Source organism: Tympanuchus pallidicinctus, unplaced genomic scaffold (genome assembly GCF_026119805.1).
Source record: "Tympanuchus pallidicinctus isolate F22 unplaced genomic scaffold, pur_lepc_1.0 scaffold6, whole genome shotgun sequence".
Taxonomy (NCBI): Eukaryota; Metazoa; Chordata; class Aves; order Galliformes; family Phasianidae; genus Tympanuchus; species Tympanuchus pallidicinctus.
Genome location: NW_026294780.1, coordinates 15,878,251 through 15,901,911, shown reverse-complemented (window position 1 = coordinate 15,901,911; position 23,661 = coordinate 15,878,251). Strand labels below are relative to the sequence as shown.

The following is a 23,661-nucleotide window of genomic DNA, read 5'->3' as shown; positions in this document are numbered from 1 at the left end:
AAGACTGTAACAACCTTCCTTCCAGTTGCTGGCAGCTTTAGGTTCTTGCGTGCTCACTGTTAAAAGCTATTTCAATTCTGGAGCCTTCTGGCTGACCCAGGTTCCAATCTCCAGAGTCCGATGACATCAGAACCGATGCAATTCAAACAAGATCTATGCAGCAATGCTTTACGTGAGCAACAATGGGAAAAAACATTCATCACGGCTGAAAGACTGCCACAACACTACAGATATCCTGAGTACATCTAAGAGAATCTAGTTGAAAATAAACACAGAGGTGCAGATATTTGAGACTCCAACACTCTGCAATCAGGAAGAAGAGGAAAAAAAATGCAAGAGGGTACAACTGGAAGAGAAAGAATACATTTTAAAATGGAGTTTTAATCTCACAGCCTGAGGTAGCAACTAAGCATCTGTCTTAGCTGCCTAAAAAGCAGTCACCCCAACGTTTCAGCAGGGCCAGAAAGATTTGTTTTGGTTGGAGCTATGACAAGGTTACACTGGCAAAGCTACAGAGCTTCTTGGGGTAGAGCAAAAGGTTTGTTTCCAGTCAACAAAAGCAAGTAAAGACAGGGAAGAGACAAAAAGTAGATCATGTCACCCACATCAATGTTCAAGTAGGTTAAAGTCTGTTCTGATATTTAGTCATGAAGACGACATTCACAGAAGGCACCCTCACCACACGATTTTCAGCATCTAGGATTGGTGTAAGAGCATGGCTTGTACAAAGAAGAGAGGAAGACATGGGAACAATAAAGATAAAAAAACATCACAAATACATTGCCTAAAAAAAAAGAAACTGTCTCTATGAAGGTTTCAGTAGAACTAGGGATTTTTCCTCCAGGAATGACACACTTCTGTTTGCTTCAAGCCTCGATTTTTCTTTTTTTTTTTTCTTTTTTTTTTTTGATATTTGTAGGAAATCCCTTACTACCTAAACCCAAAGCACCGATTCAAAGCATATCAACATTAGAGGCAAAATCTAGCATTCTAGAAAGTCAAAGCAATCCAACTGCAAAAGAGAGACAGACAAAAGAACGTGGAAGTTCTCTGCATGCTTACTGTGAACTTAAACTCCTGGAGTGATCCACATAGTAAACTGGACAAGGAGTATGAGTTCCTAAGCACTAATGTGTTCCATGACTGAACTTCAGTAAATACAGTCAAGCTGAAACTTAAAACAGTACAGTTTTTAAATCAACTACCCACCTCTAGCCAAAATAAAGAATTGTATAAATACAATCTACTTTAAAACTCACCATTTGATTTTATTTCTCGTACGTAGTTACTTGGAAACCACCCTGTTTTGCCATTTAGAGTTCCTTCCCACCAGCCTCCTTCTTCCACTCTTGTTACATGAATAATATCTCCTTTTGAAAAAGAAAGTTCATCTTCATTTGTCTGCTGAAAATTAAATTTTGCTCTCACCACCAACTGATGGTTGCTGTTATCTGTCATGTCCTAGTAGGAATACAGAAGGATAACTTTAGACATTTAAACGATTATTTCATTAACAGAAGCATTTATACAAATAGTTCCTGCCCTCTTCCCCCAAAACACGCATCTCCTGCATATTTTTATTCTAAGGGATGATCTGCCATTTCTGGTGTGTCTCATTTTCATTTCTTGATATCTGCAAGTCCCAAAAGTATATCACTTTATTACAGCCTCTTCAAATCAAAATGGGGAAACAGAACTAAAAAAATCAGAGTAGTTCCTACTAAAACAAAAAACACAACTCTTTTCTCTATATAGCATAAACTGAAAATGCCTTTTGCAGATACAAAGATGCAACAGTTTTATATTAGAGAGTTTTCTAACTCATTCCAGATCAGGAGTGGTGGTCCTGAGTTAGGTTTGACTCAGAACCTTTACTACTGGATAGCAAATACAGTTTGCAACTTAAAGCTTCCCTCCCCTGGAATGTGCAAGTCACAGTGGCCTGCCCACAGAGGAAGACTGTTTTCTTCCAGAAAGCCTAAGAATCAGTTATGCAATCTATATCAAATAACTACTCACAAAATCAATTGCTGCAAGGTTAGAATAGGTGCTAATCTGATGCACACTCAGCTTGCAGCTGTCCATGTACACATATGCTTATAAAAATGAGGAGGTTTCTTGTTCTATAATAACTAAATGCTCACAGCTACTTTCAAGTGAACAACGTTCAAACTCAGCATTTTGTTCTTGGCTACCTGTAGCAATGTAGAATTAGGATGCACTACTATGCTTTAAAAAAGCTAAAAAAGCTAAATACTTGAACAGCTTTAAGTAATCCAAATACAAACCACTGCACTGTAACTGAGAGAATAAGATCACTAAACACACCCATCTTTACACAGTAATGCCAGCTCCTGTATAACCAAAAAAAATGTAACGTGAGAAAATCTCTGTGTAAGTGATCCTACTCAGGTCTCCAGGTTAACAGAATTCCACTTACATGTTTGCTATGCAGTTGAGGAGATTAAAATACTTACCTTGTCGATTTTTTTTTCATCGTTATATACAACACCTCAGCTTAGTTTGAAAACATACAGAAAGCCTCACGATATTCTAAGTTTCAAAATGTCTGATGATTATATTGCCACAGATTCAAACAATTATCTCTGCCTTAGCCCTCTGCTTGTATGTCATGTGTTTTCACTTGGTAAAACTGCTTAGCAAGATTAGTAAACAGCAGAAAGTCACAAAATGAGCAGCAACACTGCAGAGTTATATCAACTACAGCCAATTCACTTTATCAGAGTGGCTCCTCAGCAGAATCAAATGAGCAATATATTTGGTGAGAACAGTTCCAAACTAATTATCTAAAGCAGCAAAACCAAATGATGTATTTTCCTCATTTTGGTCACCAGCTTTCTTCTCATTCTTGAGCTTCTCCCTCCCTTTGCAATTGTCTGCACAACTGTTCCGATCTGATACAAATTCTTAAAGCTTGTTATTTCAGTTTTCCAGCTAACAGCTAGTCCTGCAAATGGTTGCATCAGCAAAACAGAGTGGGTGGTGAACAGCACAGTGGGAGCTGGAATTAGTGGCCTAGGGCGAGAACATGCATAGGCTCTGCTACAGCAGAGAAAACACAGCAAGCCACACATAGCACCGTGTTAAAGTTCCATACAACAATCATCACATAGTTCAAAATAGCCCCCCCTTTAAGAATGAAAAAAAAAAGCAGTTTACAGTTTGGAACCTTCCTTACCAAGCTTTTAGTTGCCAAAAGCACCTTTCATCACAATTAGTTTCAAAGTAATATCCCACCCTGATTAAGGCTGCAGTGCGAAGCAACTGCCCATGCCACTCTGCTACCTGAAGGCTGTTTGAAAGATTCATCTTGAAACATAACAGTAAACAGGAACAACTACCAGTATTGCCAACACTAGAAAGATATTCAGGCCTCAGCAAGGATGGTACTTCGTTAATCTTCCCTAAACTCAGAGAGAGTACAACCAGTGACAAACACAAGATTTTGCCTTTAAAAAAGACCTTATACTTCAGACTATGAAATAAATGCTGCAAAACACTCTGTGCAAACAACGTGGAGTGGTAATCAATAAAGGGAAAAAACAAAGGCAAAAAAATCACCAAGAAAAAAAAAAAACCACTACCCTAGAAGGTCACAGAAAGCTGCATGTACTTCAGAACATTGTAAGAAAAGCTGCAGAAACAGAACTTCACAGGCTTGAAATCCAGGGATAAAATAAGAAAAACAGTAATCAGTTGTTTGTTACACAATTGTTTATTTATAAATCAAGTAAAAAGGAAAAAAAAAAATTAAAAAGCACATCTCAGCACATCTGAATTACAGAACTTACCAAACTCCGATACTGGCCCTGAAAGAGCTTTGAAGTTCTACTGTGTAAAGACTGAGATCCCAGAGAATCAAAAGATTTTATCCGATGAGATGAGGGACGTGCACATACAGAGTCACTACCCAGCCCTATGTCTGGAGAAGGAACACAAAGCAACAATTAGAATTTGAGAGATCTGCATGTAACTTTCTGCTTACTTCTGAACAACTCACATGCTTAAAGCAGGCTTAAGGTATCCGTAGTTGCTCAATAACTCCAGTTTTAAAAAGTTAAAGCAACAGTATGATTTGAAATCCAGACACTCTCAGCTTCTTTCACGTATAGACAGGAAAACAATTTGAGCTTAGGAAGAGGAGGGTTAGGATTGCATTTCTCCATTCCTACCCACTACCGGTCTTTTTAAAGGTAATTAACCAACATCATTTTAGCTAGTGGCTAAGAAATTCAAATGCATAGAATCTGCTTGAAGTAAAGCCAGCCACATCTGTTTCTTAATTCTTCCCCACCACCATCTCCTTCTCAATTAGAGCATTCTTTCCACTGTCTTCCTACGTTCCTCTCCCATCCTTTTTGCCAGATCAGCTATTTCTTCTTCTTTGAGGGCAGGAGGGAATAGCAGAATAGGAAGAAAGCTGCTTGCTTGAAGGAAAGAACACCAGCATCGCCCTCCCCGCTCCAAAAAAAAAAAAAACCACAACATTTCCACTCTTTCACTAGTTTCTCTCTCAAAAAAACAAACAAAATAAGCCCGCATCATCTGTGATGTATCCTCTCCAAAGGGCTGACAGCGAGGGGCTGTCAGAATGAGCAGGGCTGGGCTCATTCTGCCACCCTACTGGGTATCAGGGCAGTAGGAGGTGATCAGTTGGGCCCTCCCACCATCAGCCTACCCATGATGGGGGCAGAGCTGTGTATTAGCAAGGCAGGGGCTCAGCTCAAGCAAGGCATTAGCTGTGCATTAGCATTTTCTCTGTGCCAGGGTTCCACCACAGAAATCCACACGGAGCTCCATCCAGCATTACAAGGAGATCAAGGCATGTTAAAGCAGGCAAACGTTGCTCCTTTGCCTGTACACCACATCTCATCCTTTTCCCTCATGTTTTCCATACATAACAAAACTGAGTGAGCATCTGAGCTTCAAGGAGCCCTATAAGCCATGTGTCCCAAACTTGGACACCACGAGGCTGCACGTGTCTCCCATCCTACCTGCTCTCCTAATTTTTAGGCCTGCTAATCCCTCCTAGCAGCTTGCTGTGCACCTCCAGCAGCATTTGACCTACATTAGAGGTACACAGACAACCATATTCCCTTGTTTGGCTGCTTTCAGACTAAAACAAACTGTGATTACACAATCCTAGTTATTTTTGGTATAGAAAAGTGACACAAGCAGGTTCCATTCCACACAGAGTTAGATGAACAACATACATCTGCTGTTTCACATCAAATCCAATGGGACAACTCTATTAATCTCAAAGAGAATGCCTTTCAACAGTACAGCATCTAACAGCAGCTGAAATGCAGGAGAAGGACCAGACTGAGATGAGCAACGAGCACAGGAGAAAAATGCTGGCAGAGGATGCCCTATGCCTACAATTATTACCTTATTTGGGTATATATTTTTAAATTAGTCATTGCATTTATATATTTTTTGAAGGGTAAACTTATTACTCAAATAGTGCAAGACTAAAACTATCATTTTAACTTAAGTATTTTGTAAAGATAGTATAATCACGCACCAAAGTCATAAAAACTTCTCCCTTTGAAGTTGCTTTCTTAAAAGCACTTGAGGCCACTGTATTAAAACAAACTATTAATACAAATAGTGGTGATTATAGTCCACTACAGAAAAAATCTTCAAATTCGTTTTCATAAACTGCTTGGAGAAAAATGGGACAAGATCATGGACTTCACTTGAAAGTCGTAACTTTATTCTTAATCCATGCTTCCAAAAGGATTATTGCCCAGGAAAGTTTAAAAAAAATAAAAAAAAAATTCAATAATCTTCTCTAGCAACGGAGTCTGCATGTTAGATAAATATTTAATCCACTAGTTTTCACAGAATCTTCCATCTATCCAAACATTTCCAGGGTTTGTAACACTTCTTCACAGTTATCTCATCTTCCCTGTACCAGTTCCTCTCCCCTTATCCATCTACAGAAGATAACTGGTCCCTTGAACTTATCCCTTCTGAAGTTAAAGAACTCAATGGAGAGTACATACTCAGCCTTTCATCAGTCAGTCTTCAGGCTCACTACACACACTCCTTCTGCTGTGCAAAGATCTATCTCAAGAATCTGTGTATCCATGTAATTCATGCAGACCCAGATCTGAAAGCCATCTTCCAATACTAGACAGGATATTTACAGTCCAAAAGGCCTACAGTCACCAAGAAAACCATTAGGAGGAACAGCTGGTCAAGAAGACTTATGCAGTCCCTTTTGCTTCTATAAATGAGGCACAACACCCAGCTTTGATTTCTGATTTCCATATCAACATACTGCTTCTCTACTTCCATGAAATGAACCAGTCGGGGTCCCTTCTAAGACCACCTGCAATAGTGACTTTTTGATGTGGATATTACTCAACTGGTATTTGAATCAGACACACTTTCCCCTCCTCGTGAAGACTGCTATGGTCAGTGTGCAGTAGCAGCTTTAAAGATGCACTGAAAGCAATCAACATTTCCGCTCTAAGTTAAGATGAGAAGCAGTAGTATAGGCAGCTTCAAAAGAACTGAATGATATTACTCCATGCCCATTCACTAGCCCTAATAATTTGTTTGCAGAAGTCATACCTGACGTAAGAAAAACAATTAACAAAAAAAAATAACTCTTCAGTAATGGACCAGAGATATACCATAAGGGGGACACGATACTAATAGCACTATTAAACAAAGGTCCTTGATTTCTAAGAGCTACTGCTAGCTTAAAGGCTCACTCTTAGATTCACTGCAGAACTTCCTGCTGCAGAAGAAGAGACTACAGAATCCACAGGGCCACTGGTAAAGCTTTAACAACAAGATGCAACAACAAAAAAAGAAACACACCTCTATAAGGCTGCAGATGCTTATTTTATCCCAAGTATAGCAGCGGGCATAAATATACATTGCTGCAAGTTGAACACAAGGCAAGAGAGCACCAAAAGTGTAAGCTGCACTTACCTGCAGTCACCTTATTTAAAGCAACCAGAGAGCTGAGGACTTTGCTGAAGTTCTGACCCTGATACAGGTCATTTGCATCGAAAGTCTGAAAACAGAAGAACGTACATTAAGTCATGGAACCATTTAAACAAAGCATTTCTATCCTTATGCAAACCATAACTGGAGGAGCTATTTCCTGTTCAAGGTGATCAGTCTTCAGGTGGCTGTCATAGATCCAAACTGTGGGGTTCTCTTCCCCTTTCTTAAAAAACTTGTTTTTCAATAGAAATAAAACATAGGAACAGATGAATTTGAGTCAAAAAGAATGGAAGAAAATATAAGCTAAAGATATCAAGTGTGATTCTGGCAAAAAGAAGTTCAGAGTGCTGCACTACCCTCTCAGCACACTCTTTTTATTCTGTAGGAGCTCGCAAGCACTGTACCCAACTGTTCATAACATACTTTTAAAATATTACAGTAGCATACACACTCCTTTATTCTACAAGACACAGATGAAAACAGCATTCCTTGAAGTCAATGAATTCTACATTGCTGGATAGGTTATATAATTGGAATGAGTTTTGGGAAGGGGAGGGATGATGAAAGCTGAGGATGATTTTATTTTTTAACTGTGGGAAGTAGATTCAAACCTCAAACTATCTTGTAGAAAACATGCTAGTAGCTTGCAAGCATGCAGTGATGACGTTAAACATCTGGATTTTCAAGGGGAGAAAAAGAGAAAATTCATTATATTTGCCTGAGGTAATGAAAACGCTCATGCAAAATGTCACGAAAACAGCTCTCGCAACTGATTCTGCATTGATTCAAAGGAGTAACAGTATTCCCTTGTGTAAGATTAGAAAGAGGACAGCAAAAAGGCAGCTATCACTGTTGTCCCAACTAATTTCAGAAACAAAAAACAAACAAACAAACAAAAAAATTCAGCTTCCTGCAGTGTCCCAACCCTTAACTAAAAAAGTCAGCAAGAACTTGGCTGTTTTCCTGATCATAGCCACATCCCACCAGCAGATCCACAGCCCCGCACCCATCCTCCAGCAGCCTACAGGACGGAGAGGTTGCTGCCCCAGGAAAGAGAACGGAGCACTGGGAAGCAGCTGAAATGGAACAGTGAAAGCTTTCGTGGAAGCTTTTAAAAGTAACCACATCACAGGCTGACAAACACCAAAGGATCATCTGCTGCTAGCATCTCCCAATTGGCAGACAGCCCGAAGATCCCATGGTCACAGGCAGAGCTGACAGGCACCAAGCAGTTCCCGCTTGCGTTAACTAAGTCAGATAACTTCCACCAAGTTTCACTGTGCTACAGATTGTTCAAAGGAGTACTTGTAAAGAGTATTTGAAACAGTGGCTCTGAGCCTAAAAAAGAATGGAAATAGACACAGGCACCTGCATGGACATTGAATCAGAAAGGTACTGGGGGGAAGGGGTCAGGCAGAGGGGGAGAGAATTATTAAAAAGGTACATTTAAGAAAAACATTATAAACTACAGCTAAAACTTACAGAAATGTAAGAAATAATCATAATCACAACTACATTTTCAGCTCACCTTCATTCTGAGCTTGGTTTCAGCCAGGGCTCTGCCAGGCCAGCTAAGCGGAGCACAGCAGGATGCAAGTGCGCCCCGTTTCCTGTTGTGCTGGAACTATGAGGGACCCAGGAGGAGCTCATTGGGCCTTACAATGTGTTTGAGGTCGTAAAAAATGCCTGTATCCAGGGTGTGCATCCAATCTGCCTCACAGGAAGCAGCACAATGAGAGGATAAGAGAAATGTTTGCTTCCTTGTGGTTTTATATAGAGCCATTCCAACAGGAAGCCTCAGCACTGTCACAGCCAGTAGGTCGTTTGTTTTTTAATGAAATGGCCACGACATCCTCATGCTGATTTCATAGTACACCCAAGAAGCCCTTCCAACTAAGCGAAATTATCTCAAGATGTTTCATGAGGAGCTTCGTGGGATTTCTAGAGAAAAGGGTTAACTGCAGGTTTTCACAATAAGTCGCGTGTGTGATGGACTGCCCTCTCCGTCCTGCTATTTACATGCAGACCTAAGAGCTGATCCTTGAAACATCTCATCTGGATCTGAGAGTCCCTCAGCAGCTTCTCCCTTCAGCACGGCCAGAAGGACATCCACGGAGTACTCTGGTAACTGACAGAGCCAAGGCTGAATTTTGAGATGCGAGTAATGAGCTCAGTTATTTTCATATTGCACACCGTTACCAAAACAAAGCCTGCACATTAAATTACTTCCCATGACAGCAGTATAACCCACTTTTCAAACTGCAGAAACATAGCATGAATTCAGACTTGTACATCCTTGCCACAGCTCTTAGAACCTAAATATGCAAACAAAATATATTAACTCGGGAATAATTCCACTGTCTTTTAAACATTGTGTGACAGGCATATACAGACACTAAGCAAGTCCACATGGAAAAATACTTCCAGCGCATCTTTCCCTGCTGCACAGGCAAACAACTCTGCAGACACACCACCTGCAAGGATGTTTTACCCTCCCATTCATCCACCCCCTACCTTCCCCCACGACACTTAGGGAAAACATCAGTCAGGATGTGACTGTGCAACTGCATAAGTCACGCTGCACCAGGACACAGATAAGCCAAATCCTTCTAGCAAATGATTTAAAGCAAATAAACATCAGCCCTTTGATTTCAAATTCCACAGAAGTGACCGCAAGCAAATATGCCTTTTAAGTATTAACATAAAGCATAACATAACACATAACGTATTAAATAAAGGTATGAGCAGGACTATGCTAGGAAACTCCTTACAGTAAATAAAAGTTCACTGGAAATCAATGAACTCCAGAAGGTGAGCAGACTGATTCCCCTTACACTTCTTATTCAGGAACAGGAAAACAGGTCAATAACATCGTTCTCACGTTATTCTCTCTCCTCTCCTGTGTTTCAACATCTCACCTATCAATCTCCTGGACAAATGCTATATTCTAAAGCAGATCTGACCAAACTGCCTTGCATTACGCACAGCACTACTCGCACCCCCAGGAGCACAGCAGCCCTTTCGGTCACAGCCAGCAGATTTGCTGCAGCTAAAATTCCAGCAGGAAGCAAACTTTCCCGTCAATTATATAATGGCCTCTCCTGAGCAATTAATGAAATGTTAAACAACGTGAGCAGGTATCAATGCAGCAAATACCCTTTAGGAAGATGTATGTTAGATGGTAATTCTTCATTTATAATTGTATTAGAGGCTATTAATTAGACAGTTCTTAAATTCATTTCATAGGAGCTATATTGATTTTCCCATTAGTGATGCTCCCTAAACATCAAGCTAAATGCCTCAGAGATCCATTTCACCCATGTAATGGTTTTCAGCTACTAAATCCATACTCTCATTTCACAGCACAACTGACTTCTGTATCCATCTACTTAAACCCCAATGCATAAATAAGGACCACAGTAATAAACTCAGGTCATTCTAAACCACTTGAGCTGTCAGCCCTTGGTGAGAGGAGAACTCTGTTCAAAAGGTGTTTATGACCTAATCTTAATGAAATAAAACCAACACAGGAATACTCATCCCTTATATTCCTGAGGAGCAGTATCCACTGAAGTCACAAACACACTGGCAGAGGAATAAGAGAAAGAAAAAAAATGAAATTAAGGTCAGGTAAGAGCAAACTAAGCAATACCAAAAATGTCCAGCAATGACTTGTTTTCAAATTAACCATCTTCAAGGCCTGCTGATGATAAAAAGCTGAGAAGATTGGCTGATGCACCTGAAGACTGTGCTACCATTCAGCAAGACCTGGACAGATGGGGAAGTTGGGCAGGGAGGAACATGATGAGGTTTAACAAGTGCAAGTATAGAATACTGCACCTGGGGAGGAATAACTACATGCACCAGTACAGGTTAGGGGATGATCTACTGGAAAGGAGCATCTCACAGTAAGACAAGTTCACATACTGGTGAAGATAAAAGGGTTCTTTTAAATATGTATTTCCTTGCTAGACCAATGCTTCAAACTTACTGTACAGGATTCTCAGCAGACATTAACATTTCAAACATCTGATGAAGATAGATAGCAGCTTTTTTTAAAGCCCAGCACTGTGAGCAACAGCAGCTAATTTAGGGACAGCCCTGCTATTTGTGATTCACAGATAGGCTGCCACTGCTGACCTACCCCTACAACAAGCTATGACCTCCAGGCTGTGTGTTCCAAACCAGCAGGACACTTCCTAGCTCAGCTTGGTGGCCTAGGGCTCCCTGTGTAAAAGATTAAAAGAACATTGGCTTGCTCCCCCGGAGGAAATGGAAGGAAATGAGCAGGGTCTCTGCATCACCTGCGGGGTTTGGCAGCAAGCAGCATGACCACATGCAATGCGTCATCCCACCTGCTCCTGGCAGACAGACCACAGCTTTTGGCCATGGGAGCACAGAGAAGTGAACAGCAGGGAAAAAGGAGGAAAAAAAACAAAAACCCTTCAGTGAGGAAATAGTGACCTTCACAAACAAGAACCTCCAGCAACTCTTTTAGTTCCACCACTACCCCGGTGTGCTCCTGCCCACAGCAGCTGGCGAGGGGCCGCGAAGGCCACGGCTGTGTTTCACCTCCTCGTGATTAACCCTCACACACCCAGAGCACATAGGTAAGCCTGCAGGCAAAGCACCGATGTCTTTGTTCATTCCAACGGTGGGTCAGCAGTGAGGGAGCTCAGCCTCACTCAGCCGTTATGCAGCAGCTGGTTGAGAGCAGGGAATTATCATCTGAAAGCTGCGGCACTAAAAGGGGAGATAAGGAAAGCAGGGAGCTATGACAACAGGGAGGAAGGGGAGGGGGGAAAGGGAAGAAGATTACAGCATTCTGGAAATTTGTATGATGCATACAGTCGCCCAAACTGTAATACACAGCACAAGGGAAAGCTAAATAAATCAAGTCGTTTGACAAATTAAAAGTAAGACAAATAACTGGGAGAACAGATCTGCAGCGTGGGGTTTCTGGACTATCTGTAACAGTTCACGAGGGAAATCAAAACTCAGTGGTAAAGAACGTATAAAGATTCAGATCTGAAATAAAATTTATTGCTCATATAAACGTATTCCTCAAAACCAAAAGAGCTTAATTGTACTACGAGCACCACATCACATAAATAGCTTTAATCTCTACAATGAATAATACTTTAAAAACCTGTTATCTACTATAGCAGGCACTGGCAGTAAAAGCATATACAAGTGACACACCTGTGTGTACAGATGGCAAGCATTCATCTGAATACACAAATTTGAAAAGGATAAAGGTTAAAGAAATTTTGTTTAGATTTCCTGAAGATGTACTAAAGCTTTCCATCTCCATCTCCGTTCTGTCCCACAGCCAGCTGCGAGGCACTAACGATTCACTTCAAATACCATACAACATTCCACCCAAGCCACTGCTTCAAAGGCAACATCTAAACATCACCAGAACTAAGCATACACAGGTTTTCACAAACCCCAGAAAAAATTACATGGCAAACAATCTGCACAGAAATATTAGATTCCTTTTAGAAGATGAGCTATGCAATTCCCGGGATTACCCGAATTTTGTATGTTTTTAAACACAAAACATGGCAATCTAGCATCTTCAAATGAATTCCAGAAGGATTTTTTAGTAAGAAAGTTACAGAACCTTGTACTTTAAAGTATAGGCTTTTAGCAGTAGCCAAAAATATTTAATTTAAAAATAAATACAGGAGTGCTAGCAACACCTGCATGCGTTTTTCATTTACAAGCAGAGCTTGCTCCATATTTCTACCTGCACAGGTAAATGAGTAGTACAGCTATCACTACCCATCCTAACTTACTTTCAAATCAGTGTCAGGGATAGGAAGGGGCCTCGAAAGATCATCTGAGTCCAATCCTCCTGAGCACCTGAATTATCCTGTACATTTTAAATCTTAAAAGATACTACGCACTGATAAACTCTTGTCACTGGGGAGCAGAGTGGAAAAGGAGAGTCATTTAGTGACATGTAATACTAGTAAATGATGGAGTCACAGGGACTTCAGGAAGCTCCCGCTCTTGGATCTCCAGATAGAAGTTGTTGGAATGAAACTACCAAACTAAATTTCATCAGGACACCAAAACTGAGATTTCTTGGTGAATGCCAACACAACGGATTAGAACGGATCCTTATGCAACTCCTCTGTTTCAGCTAAACAAGATGCAGTGTCCACGAAGAGAGCTATCTCAGCAGGGAAGGAAACTCAGACAGAAGCATTCCTTAAGAAAGACTCAGCCTGGTAAAGCTCACCTTTATTTCTCATATATAGAGACAAGAACTATGTAAAGCTCTTTCCTAAATAAGGAAACATAGCTGTGGACATACAGGTCAAAATGCACGAGGAATTCTCTCTAAACACCCTAACCAAAAAAGCCTATAAATTACATGCTTGGAAATACAGATAGCACTGCTATGAAGTTTCATTATTGCTTTCACAAGTGGAAGAGCAAATAACTCTCAATCCAGCACAGACTGCCAACACATCTGACACTGTCACACAGTTACACACACTGGGGGAAAACCACAAGAGAAAGGTAAAGGTACTTTTACTGAACTCTAAGTTGTTTTTCTTTCTTTAAGTGAGAACTAAAAAAATCCACTCTCTCCATCTCCCAGTTTCTAACAACAAAAACACTGAAGATACTTGAAGGAACTGAGGAGTAAAAACTGCAGTGCATGCCAAGTGTAGGGCTCAGGCACGCGTGAATATAACAAAAAAGCACTGTACAAAATAATACAATTTTCTGATGCCTGAGATCAGGTGCTCAGTAACCCAAGTTACTCTATTTCCTCAGTTTGAGGATGTCAGTGAGCTCACAGAAGTGCCTTCAAGAGAGTGCAGCAAGTTTTCTCTAGAATGTCAAAGAAATTTTCTTCTTCAAAAGCAATATCATCCAGCCCATTAAAAGCAGAATGCAAGTGTTTCTGAAGCTCCTATCAGCACAGCGCTGCTGTAAACAAACTGCAGTGTATCAGCTATATTTGGCTTAAAAAAATAATAATAAAGGCTTCTAATCTCAGTGTTTTAGACATCACAGATGACAAACTAACACAGCACGGAAGGATGTGAGCGGAGCAGAAGCCAAAGCTGTAAATGGGACTGAATGTAGTGCCATAATTAAGAAGCCCAGGCCAAATTTTATAAACAAGCAGACAAAGCAAACAATAAAGCACACAGAACTACCAGGAGACCTCTCAAAATAAATAGGCTGCAGGAAAAGAAGGCAGTTTCTAGCTCCTGCTTTTCTGAGAACAATGCTAACATCTACTCGAGGACCGTTCCTTTCATTCTGAGAATAGCTGCTTATACTCAAAACCATTTTCTTCTCCCTCATATGAATGTATACAAATCAATGCAGCAGGATAAAGCCGGTCAAGTCAGCTGTGTTTTCAGGCCTTTGTATGTTTGAATCAGTTTGTAAATAACTAGTAATTGCTTAAAAAAAATTACATGGGAGATTTTGGTCTTCTACATTCCTAGGATGCCTGTAGCTATAGTGACCAGTGCAACTCTGCAGTCCTTGTCAGATGGATGGATGCAGGTCACTGCAGTGGCTGAGCTTTCTTCCTTTTTAAAAGTCATTCTTTCCATATCCTCTATTTCAGACCCTTGTTGGGCACCTATTTTCATACCAATTCTATCCAACACCTCCATGAAGAAACAGCATGGAGAATGCAAGCACCCAAGTTACAGTTTAGAGGAAATGCGCCATGTCCTGAAGTATTATGTAAAGCTTACAGGCAGATCTGCACCTTCTTGCCTGCAACAAGAAAGCTTCATACTTTCAAGTAACCATAAGAGAACCTGCAAACTCCTTCCTGCCTTGATATACAAACAAGTGAATGAATCTAATGTTACTTTGCAATCCACGCATCACAGCTGCATATCATTTCATGGCTTTTTTTTTTTAATCATTTAAATATTAAGCTAGAAAGAAACAAGTTAGGAAAAAACTTCAAAGGAGAAAGAACGCAAGAAATGGCTCTTCACATTTAAACTCTGGGCCAACACTTCACCCTAATTGAAAATATCAAGAGCAATGAAAGCGAAGACTGACCCCAGAGCAGGATCACATGCAATCAGTGCAGGAACTGAGATGACTGGACAGCAATGAATGAGAATCACTTAGGACTTCAGAAGCCAACTGTCCAATTGGGCTGAAGACTAGAGGAAACTCAGCCCTCTGAATAGGTTTTGAAGGCTGATCATCAGCACGAATATTCCACAGAGAGAATTCCATTTTGAAGAGTCAAACCACCATTTGCCAATGCCTGAATTCCATAGCGACACTGAATTTTATCTTTTAAGGCTCCCAATCAACTGAGTATTAATGAAAAGGGAGACAATATATTCAAGATACCTGAAGCTAAGGATTTGAAATACTATGTACCAAAATGTTAATATTTGATTTACTTTCTAAAACAAAGTATGTATCAGCTAAATTGTAAACACTTCCATTTTCTTACTGAAAAACACAGGAAGGATGGCTTACCACAACTGATCTCAGATGCCTTCTGTCTAGATTCATATTCTGCCAACAGTTCTCAAGTGATTTCTCCAGTATCAACTCAATATCAAAAACCTTACTGTACAGAGTGGGAAGAGTGCTATGTAATGAAGCCAAGTACCTCATTTACATCATGAAAAAATCTGCAGAAAAAGTAGGAAAAACAGTTTATTTTGATCCAAAGCATGTAGCGTTACCTGTCCTATCTGTAATCCAGACCTCCGCTTGCAAAACAGAGATAACAGTAGCTAAATACCAGGTTAAGTCACTACCATAATGTATAGCGAAACCACAGACTTCCAACACCAGTGTTTAGACAGAGCAGGGCAGAAGGTAAGAGCTGGAAGTGGAGGAGGGAGGTGTTACAGAAGAGTCACTGTACTGGAAAAGATTTTGTACTACATGAGGTTATCGCCTCCCCTCTTAACATAGCCTGCTGGCTGTTTTACTACAGTACCACATGATTTAACCACAACTTAAAGGCTACCACGTGCTCACGTGTCATCTGGAACAAATGCACACAGCCAAGTGATCAGATGATGCGCAGATTCAGTATCAGTGGTGGAAGAGCCATAGACAAGGCACAAGCCACAAGAACAGTCCCACTGACTTTAAACTAGCACCACATTTAGCCTGCTGCTCATCAGCATGCAGAAGCACTTCACATACACACTTGTTTTGTTTTCCAAATAAAGGTATTAACTGCCAAAACAGGAAAATGCTTGTATAGTCAGATGTGCACTAGAAGCTAAAGGAGGCAGACTGGAGGAGAATGGATTTTGACATTTCTGGCATAGGTCAGAGTTTGAGTAAACATGCTAAGAATGCATAAGTTTGGGGGAAAAAAAGTGGGAAGAAAAAGGAAAAGTAGCCTAGAAATTCAAGAACAACGAAAAACAAGGGAGTGATACCATCTTTCAGCTCAGAGAGAATTTATCAGAAATCTCAATTGCTTCCTGACTATACCATGGAAAGCACCAAAATAAAGAGCAAAGGCTTACTGAATTTCCATAGGCGTGTTGAAGCCTCCATTTATAAGCAATGGAAGAAAAACAGTAAGTCTGCAACATTTAGCTGAAATGAGCTAGCCTGAAAAAAAAAAAAGAATGAAAGTTTAAGCTGGATCCAAGCTAACCCGTTTTGACACTTCCGTTTCAAAATCCATTAACCGCTCTGAACCATGCACATGCTCTGAGCTACAGCTCCTCTGAAGTGGGCCCTTTGCTAGTCACAGCCTGCAGTTCTGATTTCAGCAAGCACAAACGCTGTTAACAAAGTCCAGGGCTGGATCTCTCCGTCTCTTCCAGTCACCTGCAATAACATGATCTGGGATCACCTACCATTTCTGTGCTGCAGGGTGACCTCATTGCAGCCTTTCAGTACCTAAAGAGAGCCTACAAACAGGAAGGGAATCATCTCTTTGAAAGGGTGATAACTGCAGGACAAGGGGAAATGGTTTCAAGTTGAGGGAGGGAAGATTTAGGTTGCATGCCAGGGGGAAATTCTTTACAGAGAGAGTGGTGAGGTGCTGGAACAGGCTGCCCACAGAGGCTATGGATGCTCCGTCCCTGGAGGTGCTCAAGGCCACGTTGGATGGGGCCCTGAGCAGCCTGGTCCAGTATTAAATGTGGAGGTTGGTGGTCCTGCCTGTGGCAGGGGGTTGGAGATTCATGATCCTTGAGGTCCCTTCCAACCCTGGCCATTCTGTGATTCTAAAGCACAGAACTTTATTTGGGAGCCAGGGACAAGTTCCATCATCTCTGCTCTGTGTCAGTCACCACTCCAGATGCAAAGCTGGGTTAGCTGCCTGAGCAGCAGCTGGGCAGCTAGAGGGCCCAGCATCTTCATGCAAAGAACATCAAAAGCCAAAGACTATTAACCACAACAGACTGCACCTTGAGGCCATCCAGCAGCAGCCAGAAAAGACCAGTCATCCCTGCCAAGGGTGAGGCAGATACCTAAGGGCAAGAAACACTTCACAGCCTCAAGTAAACCCTTCTGACTCAGTTTCAAAAGCCCACAGATCAGCGCACAGTTTGAAATGGGGAATCTCCCTTACTCCGATCTCCTACGACCTCACACATGTTTAACACAGGATTCATTAGACTCCCACAGCAATCTCATTCTAACAGCTGACATGGCAAAAAAAACAAAATGCATCCAGCAAGAAGTAGGAAGCTTGCTGCAACTTTCATGAGCTAAACAAGCCCAAAATAGGACCACATTAGCACCCAAGCTAACATGTGGGAGGGAAGCATTAAACATTTTGTCTGTCAAAGGAAGAAAACTCACTTGAGGCAAGAGGAAGAGTCACAGGTCAGGTATTTTCCAACAGGGAAAACTAGCTGCAGCCTCCCCTGTTCTAATTATCCAACATCACACCGGTGCTGGGCAAGAGACTTCTTTACAAAATTCACACTTGCAATCTATGGAACTTGGGATCTTTTTTTAATATGTATTCCCAAAACTCCATAAAAGATGGCCTATAGCAGATTGCAAACAAAAACAAAAACAAAATCCATGTCAATTTTTCTGTTTATTCGTAGTAGTACCTGGGGATGCAAGCTGAAGGAAATAAAGCGAACTTTTCCAAGACACTAGCTATTGCAGTTGTAAGATTCTGGCTCGCCAGCCAATGGGCTTGGGTATCCCAGCTGGCAGAGAGAACTGAAGGCATTGCTGTGAACAGTCTCAGCAGTATGATCTCCAGTACTCCTCCCAGTAACACAACCACAGGCATTCAGACCTTTGCAAAGCAGGGTCCTGAACCCAGCTGCCTACTTACGCACACCCTACCTCACCACCTCTGCCTGGGCTCTGAATTGGCATCCTGAGCCACAAGGCAGCGCTGGGCTTCTTCACCAGGCAGAACAGAGCAAGCTTGGGCCACCTGGTAACAGTTTGGTTACAGTGTGACAAAGCATTTGTCCCAGTCCTGCCAGTTGTGGTTTACCCTAGCAGCAAGGCAGCAGTTTAGCACCACCCAGTCATTCACTCACTGTCCCCACCTGGAATTAGGAAGAGAGAGACTTGGAAACAAAATACAGCTTTCACGTGAACACACCAGATCAACAGAAGAGGAAAATGGAAACAAAATCACAGTGCTAACAATACATGCATCCTCAACGCAATCACTCACCACCCTCAGACCTGCCATCAGCATGAGGTTTCACCACCCCAGCCAACCCCAGAGAAGAGCCCAGTCACCTACCTGCAGCATTGTGGCCGTAAGTACCATGGTACTAGGCAGTGCAGGGTCACCCTTGACTAATTCAGGAACCCATGCAGGCCCCACCTCATGCCATCATGGCAGCAGCCCAGCCCCAGGTGCACTCTCACCACTCAGAAACAACCAACATCTCTGTGCAGGTGACACTGTTTCAGATACTCATCTCTTCTTCAAGTAGAAGGAAGAGTCAACACATCCACCAGCGGCTCACATAGATTCCAACTTTTTCTTGCTTACTTTTTCTTACTTTTTCTTGCAAAAATTAGTGTTAATGACCGACTGTTTCCTTTAAATACTGTTCTCCCAGGTATTACTGTAAAGCTGATTATCTCCATGCCAGAATTCACAGGAGAGTCAATGAGACTGATCAAATGGATCTCTGTGACTTACCAGCCCCAAATGATACCTGTCAGCTTAAGAGAAGCCGGACACCAGATTGAAATGTTAAGAATAGCACACAATATTATATTTGACACAGAAGGAGGACTGGAAGGCAGCAAACACAGGCTTCTAGAGATCTAGGAAAAGGGAGAAGGGAAGAAGTCAAGAGAAGTACAGACCAATAAAGCCAGTGCCTAAGCCTGAGAAACTGACAAGAGCTGTAACAAAGAGCAGTAACAGATAGAATGGTTTGAGCTGGAAGGGACCTCTTAAGGGCCACAGAATCACAGAATGGCCAGGGTTGGAAGGGACCTCAAGGATCATGAATCTCCAACCCCCTGCAACATGCAGGGCCACCAACCTCCACATTTAATACTGGACCAGGCTGCCCAGGGCCCCTTCAAACCTGGCCTTGAGCACCTCCAGGGATGGAGCATCCATAGCCTCTGTGGGCAGCCTGTTCCAGCACCTCACCACTCTCTGTAAAGAACTTAAACTCTAAAGGCCATCTAAGTCCAATCCTCCTGCAAAAACAGGGACACCTACAGCCCAATCAAGGTACTCAGAGCCCCATCCAACCTAGCCTTGAATGTATCCAAGAACGAGATCCACCACCTCCCAGGCAACCTGTTTCAGTCCCTCACGACCCTTATCACAAAAAACTCGTTCCTTATATCTCACCTGAACACTGAGTTAAAAAAAAATACTCCCTGTGAAAACTCAGAATACTCATGAAGAAACAACAGCTATTCACAAACAATTGGTTTTTGCTAGGAAGAGATTGTCTAAGAAGTGTCCAAAAAGGATCCTATTTAGGACCTACATTACTCAACAGACATCATTTCACAAAAAGCTTATAGTGAACACTGCTGGGATATCTAATCATTCAGGTTAATCACTACCTTATTCATAACAAATAGCTACCATAGAACCTTAGAGGTGACCAAATATTACAATGGCAAGTGAAATCCAATGCTAACAACAGTAGGACCCCACTGAAAGGAGGGTGGAGGAGTCTTCACTATTAAAAAAATGTTCTGCAATAGCTATTCCCATTGACAAATACAAGAGGGACAGTCACTTAATAACACCAAATCAGCCAAATCATGAAATTCTAAGGAAACAATGCTGGAAATAAATAGGAAAGATTGAAGCAACAAATTAATGGCATTTGTTATTTCCATACTACCTCCACAATTTAAAAACTATTCTGGTCCATCATCACATGGCAAAATGCAACAGGACAATGCACAGTAACAACCTTACTGCATCTGTGTCATATATGTTCACATATATGTGAAGTCACATACAGCATGGAGAAGGTCATCCATAACGTAAGAACAAGAGTTCCTATTGGCATCAGCTGCAGCAGCTGTACAAACAAAAGGAAGTTTTTATAAAATGCATAAGCAAACCATGGAACTCATTGCCATGGGATGTTGAGGTAAAAAAAAAAAAAAAAAAAAAAAAAAAAAAAAAAAAAAAGGCTCAAAATAGCTTCAGAAGGCTTTAGAAAAAGCTACAGAAGTCCATCAAGCTATTAAAAACACTGATACATCCATCAGCTCTGTCGACAATTGCCTCCTGTCAACTAAAGGTCCAATCCTGACTCAGGGCACCCCATGGCTGTACCCCATGTGCCTCCACATTTTCTGCATGATCAGCTCACTGAAACATTTAGATTTCAGTAGTAAGAAGACAGGCAAGAAGAAACAACTCCACGTGTATCACTGTGCCACTATGGTGAGACTACGGTAGAGAACAGCAATGATAGTTTGTTATTAAAAGGTGTCGCATGGTATGTTGACACATTTGGGGTGTTTTGTTCCCCCCCTCATTTAACCTTTGCTATTTAAATACCTCAGTCTGCACAGCCAACAGAGTTGAGTTGAAGCATTTGTGAGACTTCTGCAAGTGAGACTCTTGCTGGCAGCTCACTAATTTCTTTGATACATCAATGTGAAGTACGATGTATGATGAAGGATGTAGCTTCCAGAGCAACTGAAACACCTAGAGGGAAATACTTAAAAGTGAAGTTGCCATTCACATAACACTTTGAGAAGAAAGGATACCAATTGAATTGCACAAAGCTACCACATTTTAAGGAACACTACATCTGAAGTCACTGTAAGGCCATAAACAGCTACAATATTCTGTCATTTAGCATGAATCAAAACCAGCCAAAATAAGAAAATTCATAATCCTTATTTAGACTGCGATCTCCATTATAACATGGCCAAAAAACATCTGAAACTCACACGGTGACCAATGTCACCGACACCAATCAGCCTTAAGACCTCCCCACCTTTTGACTGTGATCACAGAAGGTCCTGGTGATCTCCAGAGAGCCACACTGCACTGCAAACAGAATCCAGCCTCACAGGAGTTCAACACAAAAATGAGCAAGATGCTCTGCACACAGCAAAAGCAGGCATCACATCAAGCAACGCCCAATGTGATGTCCTCTCATGTTCCTTGTTTCTTAAGGCAAAGGTGGTATCAGATGTTAATATCTAGCTTAGCTACAGAAGGGGCAAAAGCTTTTCTTGTCTAAGCATACCCAAAAATACAACCCATGACATAAAGATGTTACCAGAACTGCAACTTATGCTGTGTTTAAAGCCTACTGCAGCTTGTGCCTCAAACTGTCCAAACACAACAGACAGTGCTTCTCTGTTACCTATAACTGGGCAAACAGGGAAAGTAGGCTGAAGGCAAAAAGCTGAGGCACTGTAGGGGTTGCTCCTGGAGGAGGAAACAGTTTTTATTTGCAGGAATTTTTAATTCTGATTCAACTACAACAACAAAGGGCAACAAAAAGCAATGACAGCACAACTTCAAATTCTTGGCACATTCAGCAACTAAAAAGCCATCAATAAGTATTCAGAAGCACAAAGTTACCACATACAGGGTGTGCTGTGTGTACCTGGAACGGTGATGCTCACTTTCTGGGGAGTATCTTATTCAGCTATGTTTGAATCCAAATCTCATTTCAACAGTCACTGCATATCTTCCTCTTTCTCAATCAAAAAGCAACAAATGTCTGCAAACTGACAATTTTCCCAAGGCTCATATTTTCTCTCAAATGAATGAGAAGTGACACCAGATACTGCAAGCAGGAAGAAAGGAAGCAATATATAACGCAGCTGAGTAAAATATGCAGTTCCAGGTTGAAGAACTAAGCAAATCTTTCCAATATGATGTTCCAGAAACATCAGAAAACAAGCAATTCTGCTTTGTTGGATCCACATCTTTAACAGCCTCCAGTAACATTATCTCAAGAAGCTGTTGTCTCAGACATGTTATGCATACAAGACAACACTAAGAAGTTGACTCATATTCAGAAGAATACATTTAAGTTCTTTCAAAGGTGAGAATCTTTTCACTTACACTGCAAGAAACAGAATGCATGGCTGAACAGCCTAGGACAATACTGAGTTCTCTAATACATCTCAACTCCTATGAACAATTCCAAGTGAATATACTGTTTTTATCCTCCTAGAAGTAACACCACATATTTGAAAGCATACACTGTTGATAGTTATTAAAAAGCACTTTTCTTTCAGTTGAAGAACAGACTGAAAATGCTTATTTTGTCTAAGTCAGTCAAGTCACCTTGGTTTTAACACCAGCCTTTGCAAGGCTTTCAAAATAGCCTGCCTTATTTTGTACAAAATTGGCATGTTATACAATACTGCACACCTGATACAGTAATAGACATACAGTATATACTCCTTACATTCAGTGCCTTGGAGCCTAATTAGTTTCAGAGTGGCCAGACAGCAAACCCAGCTGTGAAGATTGCTCTTAAAGCACGAAGCAATAGCTTCCATTATGCCTTCTGGCAGCTGCAAAAGCAGTTTCTTCCAGAGACAGACATTCAAACTACAACCTATACTTTCTTTCTAAAATTTAATTACTACTTTCTGAGCTTGAGTTACTACAACATGCTTCAAAGGAAGCTGAAGCTGTGATGTGACTTCTGGACGGTACCAAAGCAATAGTTCTACTTTGTGACAACTCATCACCCTAACTACACAGTCTCATCCACCTAGTGTTTTCTGAGCAATTTAATCCATTAAGTCCTACATGACACCTTAGTACCTTTCAACACAAGGGTGTCTCCCTCCCGGTGCTATCTTGCTGCCTGCTAGCCAAAGAACTCAGTCCCAAGCTTTTCCAACTCAGAAAGTAGGTGAGCAGCTGCGCTCTCTGCAAGCCGCTTGAGCAGAAAGTACTTCAACAATCAAAACAGCCAGCTCAACAACTCCAAAGGAGGCTGCATCTGCTTCCAGAAATCCCCTCCGAGAGGCTGTTTTCAAAAGCCAGGAAAACAAAGGAGAGGACTTCCACGTTATAAGGGAGATTTCACATCCTTCGTTAACATGCAGGGAGAGCACCTGAAGCTTCCTCTTTCGGACTAAAAAGCTTCCATATTCTACAACAACTGAGAGATGTACAAAGGTGGAAACAACTTAATATTAAAATCATGCTTATTTCCAACAAAGCTCAGTGTACTTCAACTCAAGCATTGCCGTAGACACCTGATGGTAGAC

At 41.3% G+C, this 23,661-nt stretch overlaps 1 protein-coding gene across 5 annotated transcripts in view; it reads right to left on the bottom strand.

The window, feature by feature from the left end:
- The window catches only part of ARHGEF7 (Rho guanine nucleotide exchange factor 7), a 105,933-nt gene that overhangs the window by 57,784 nt on the left and 24,488 nt on the right, over positions 1-23,661 (bottom strand). For 4 of the 5 annotated variants that reach the window (XM_052705887.1, XM_052705888.1, XM_052705892.1 and 1 more), the window contains exons 3-5: positions 6,970-7,054; positions 3,813-3,943; positions 1,260-1,461 (exon numbers count right to left, since the gene is read on the bottom strand). In XM_052705887.1, the coding sequence (XP_052561847.1) occupies positions 1,260-1,461; positions 3,813-3,943; positions 6,970-7,054 (418 nt within the window). Of the gene's footprint in view, positions 1-1,259; positions 1,462-3,812; positions 3,944-6,969; positions 7,055-8,515; positions 8,616-23,661 lie in introns of those variants that run through there. The other variant, XM_052705890.1, reaches the window with a different exon arrangement.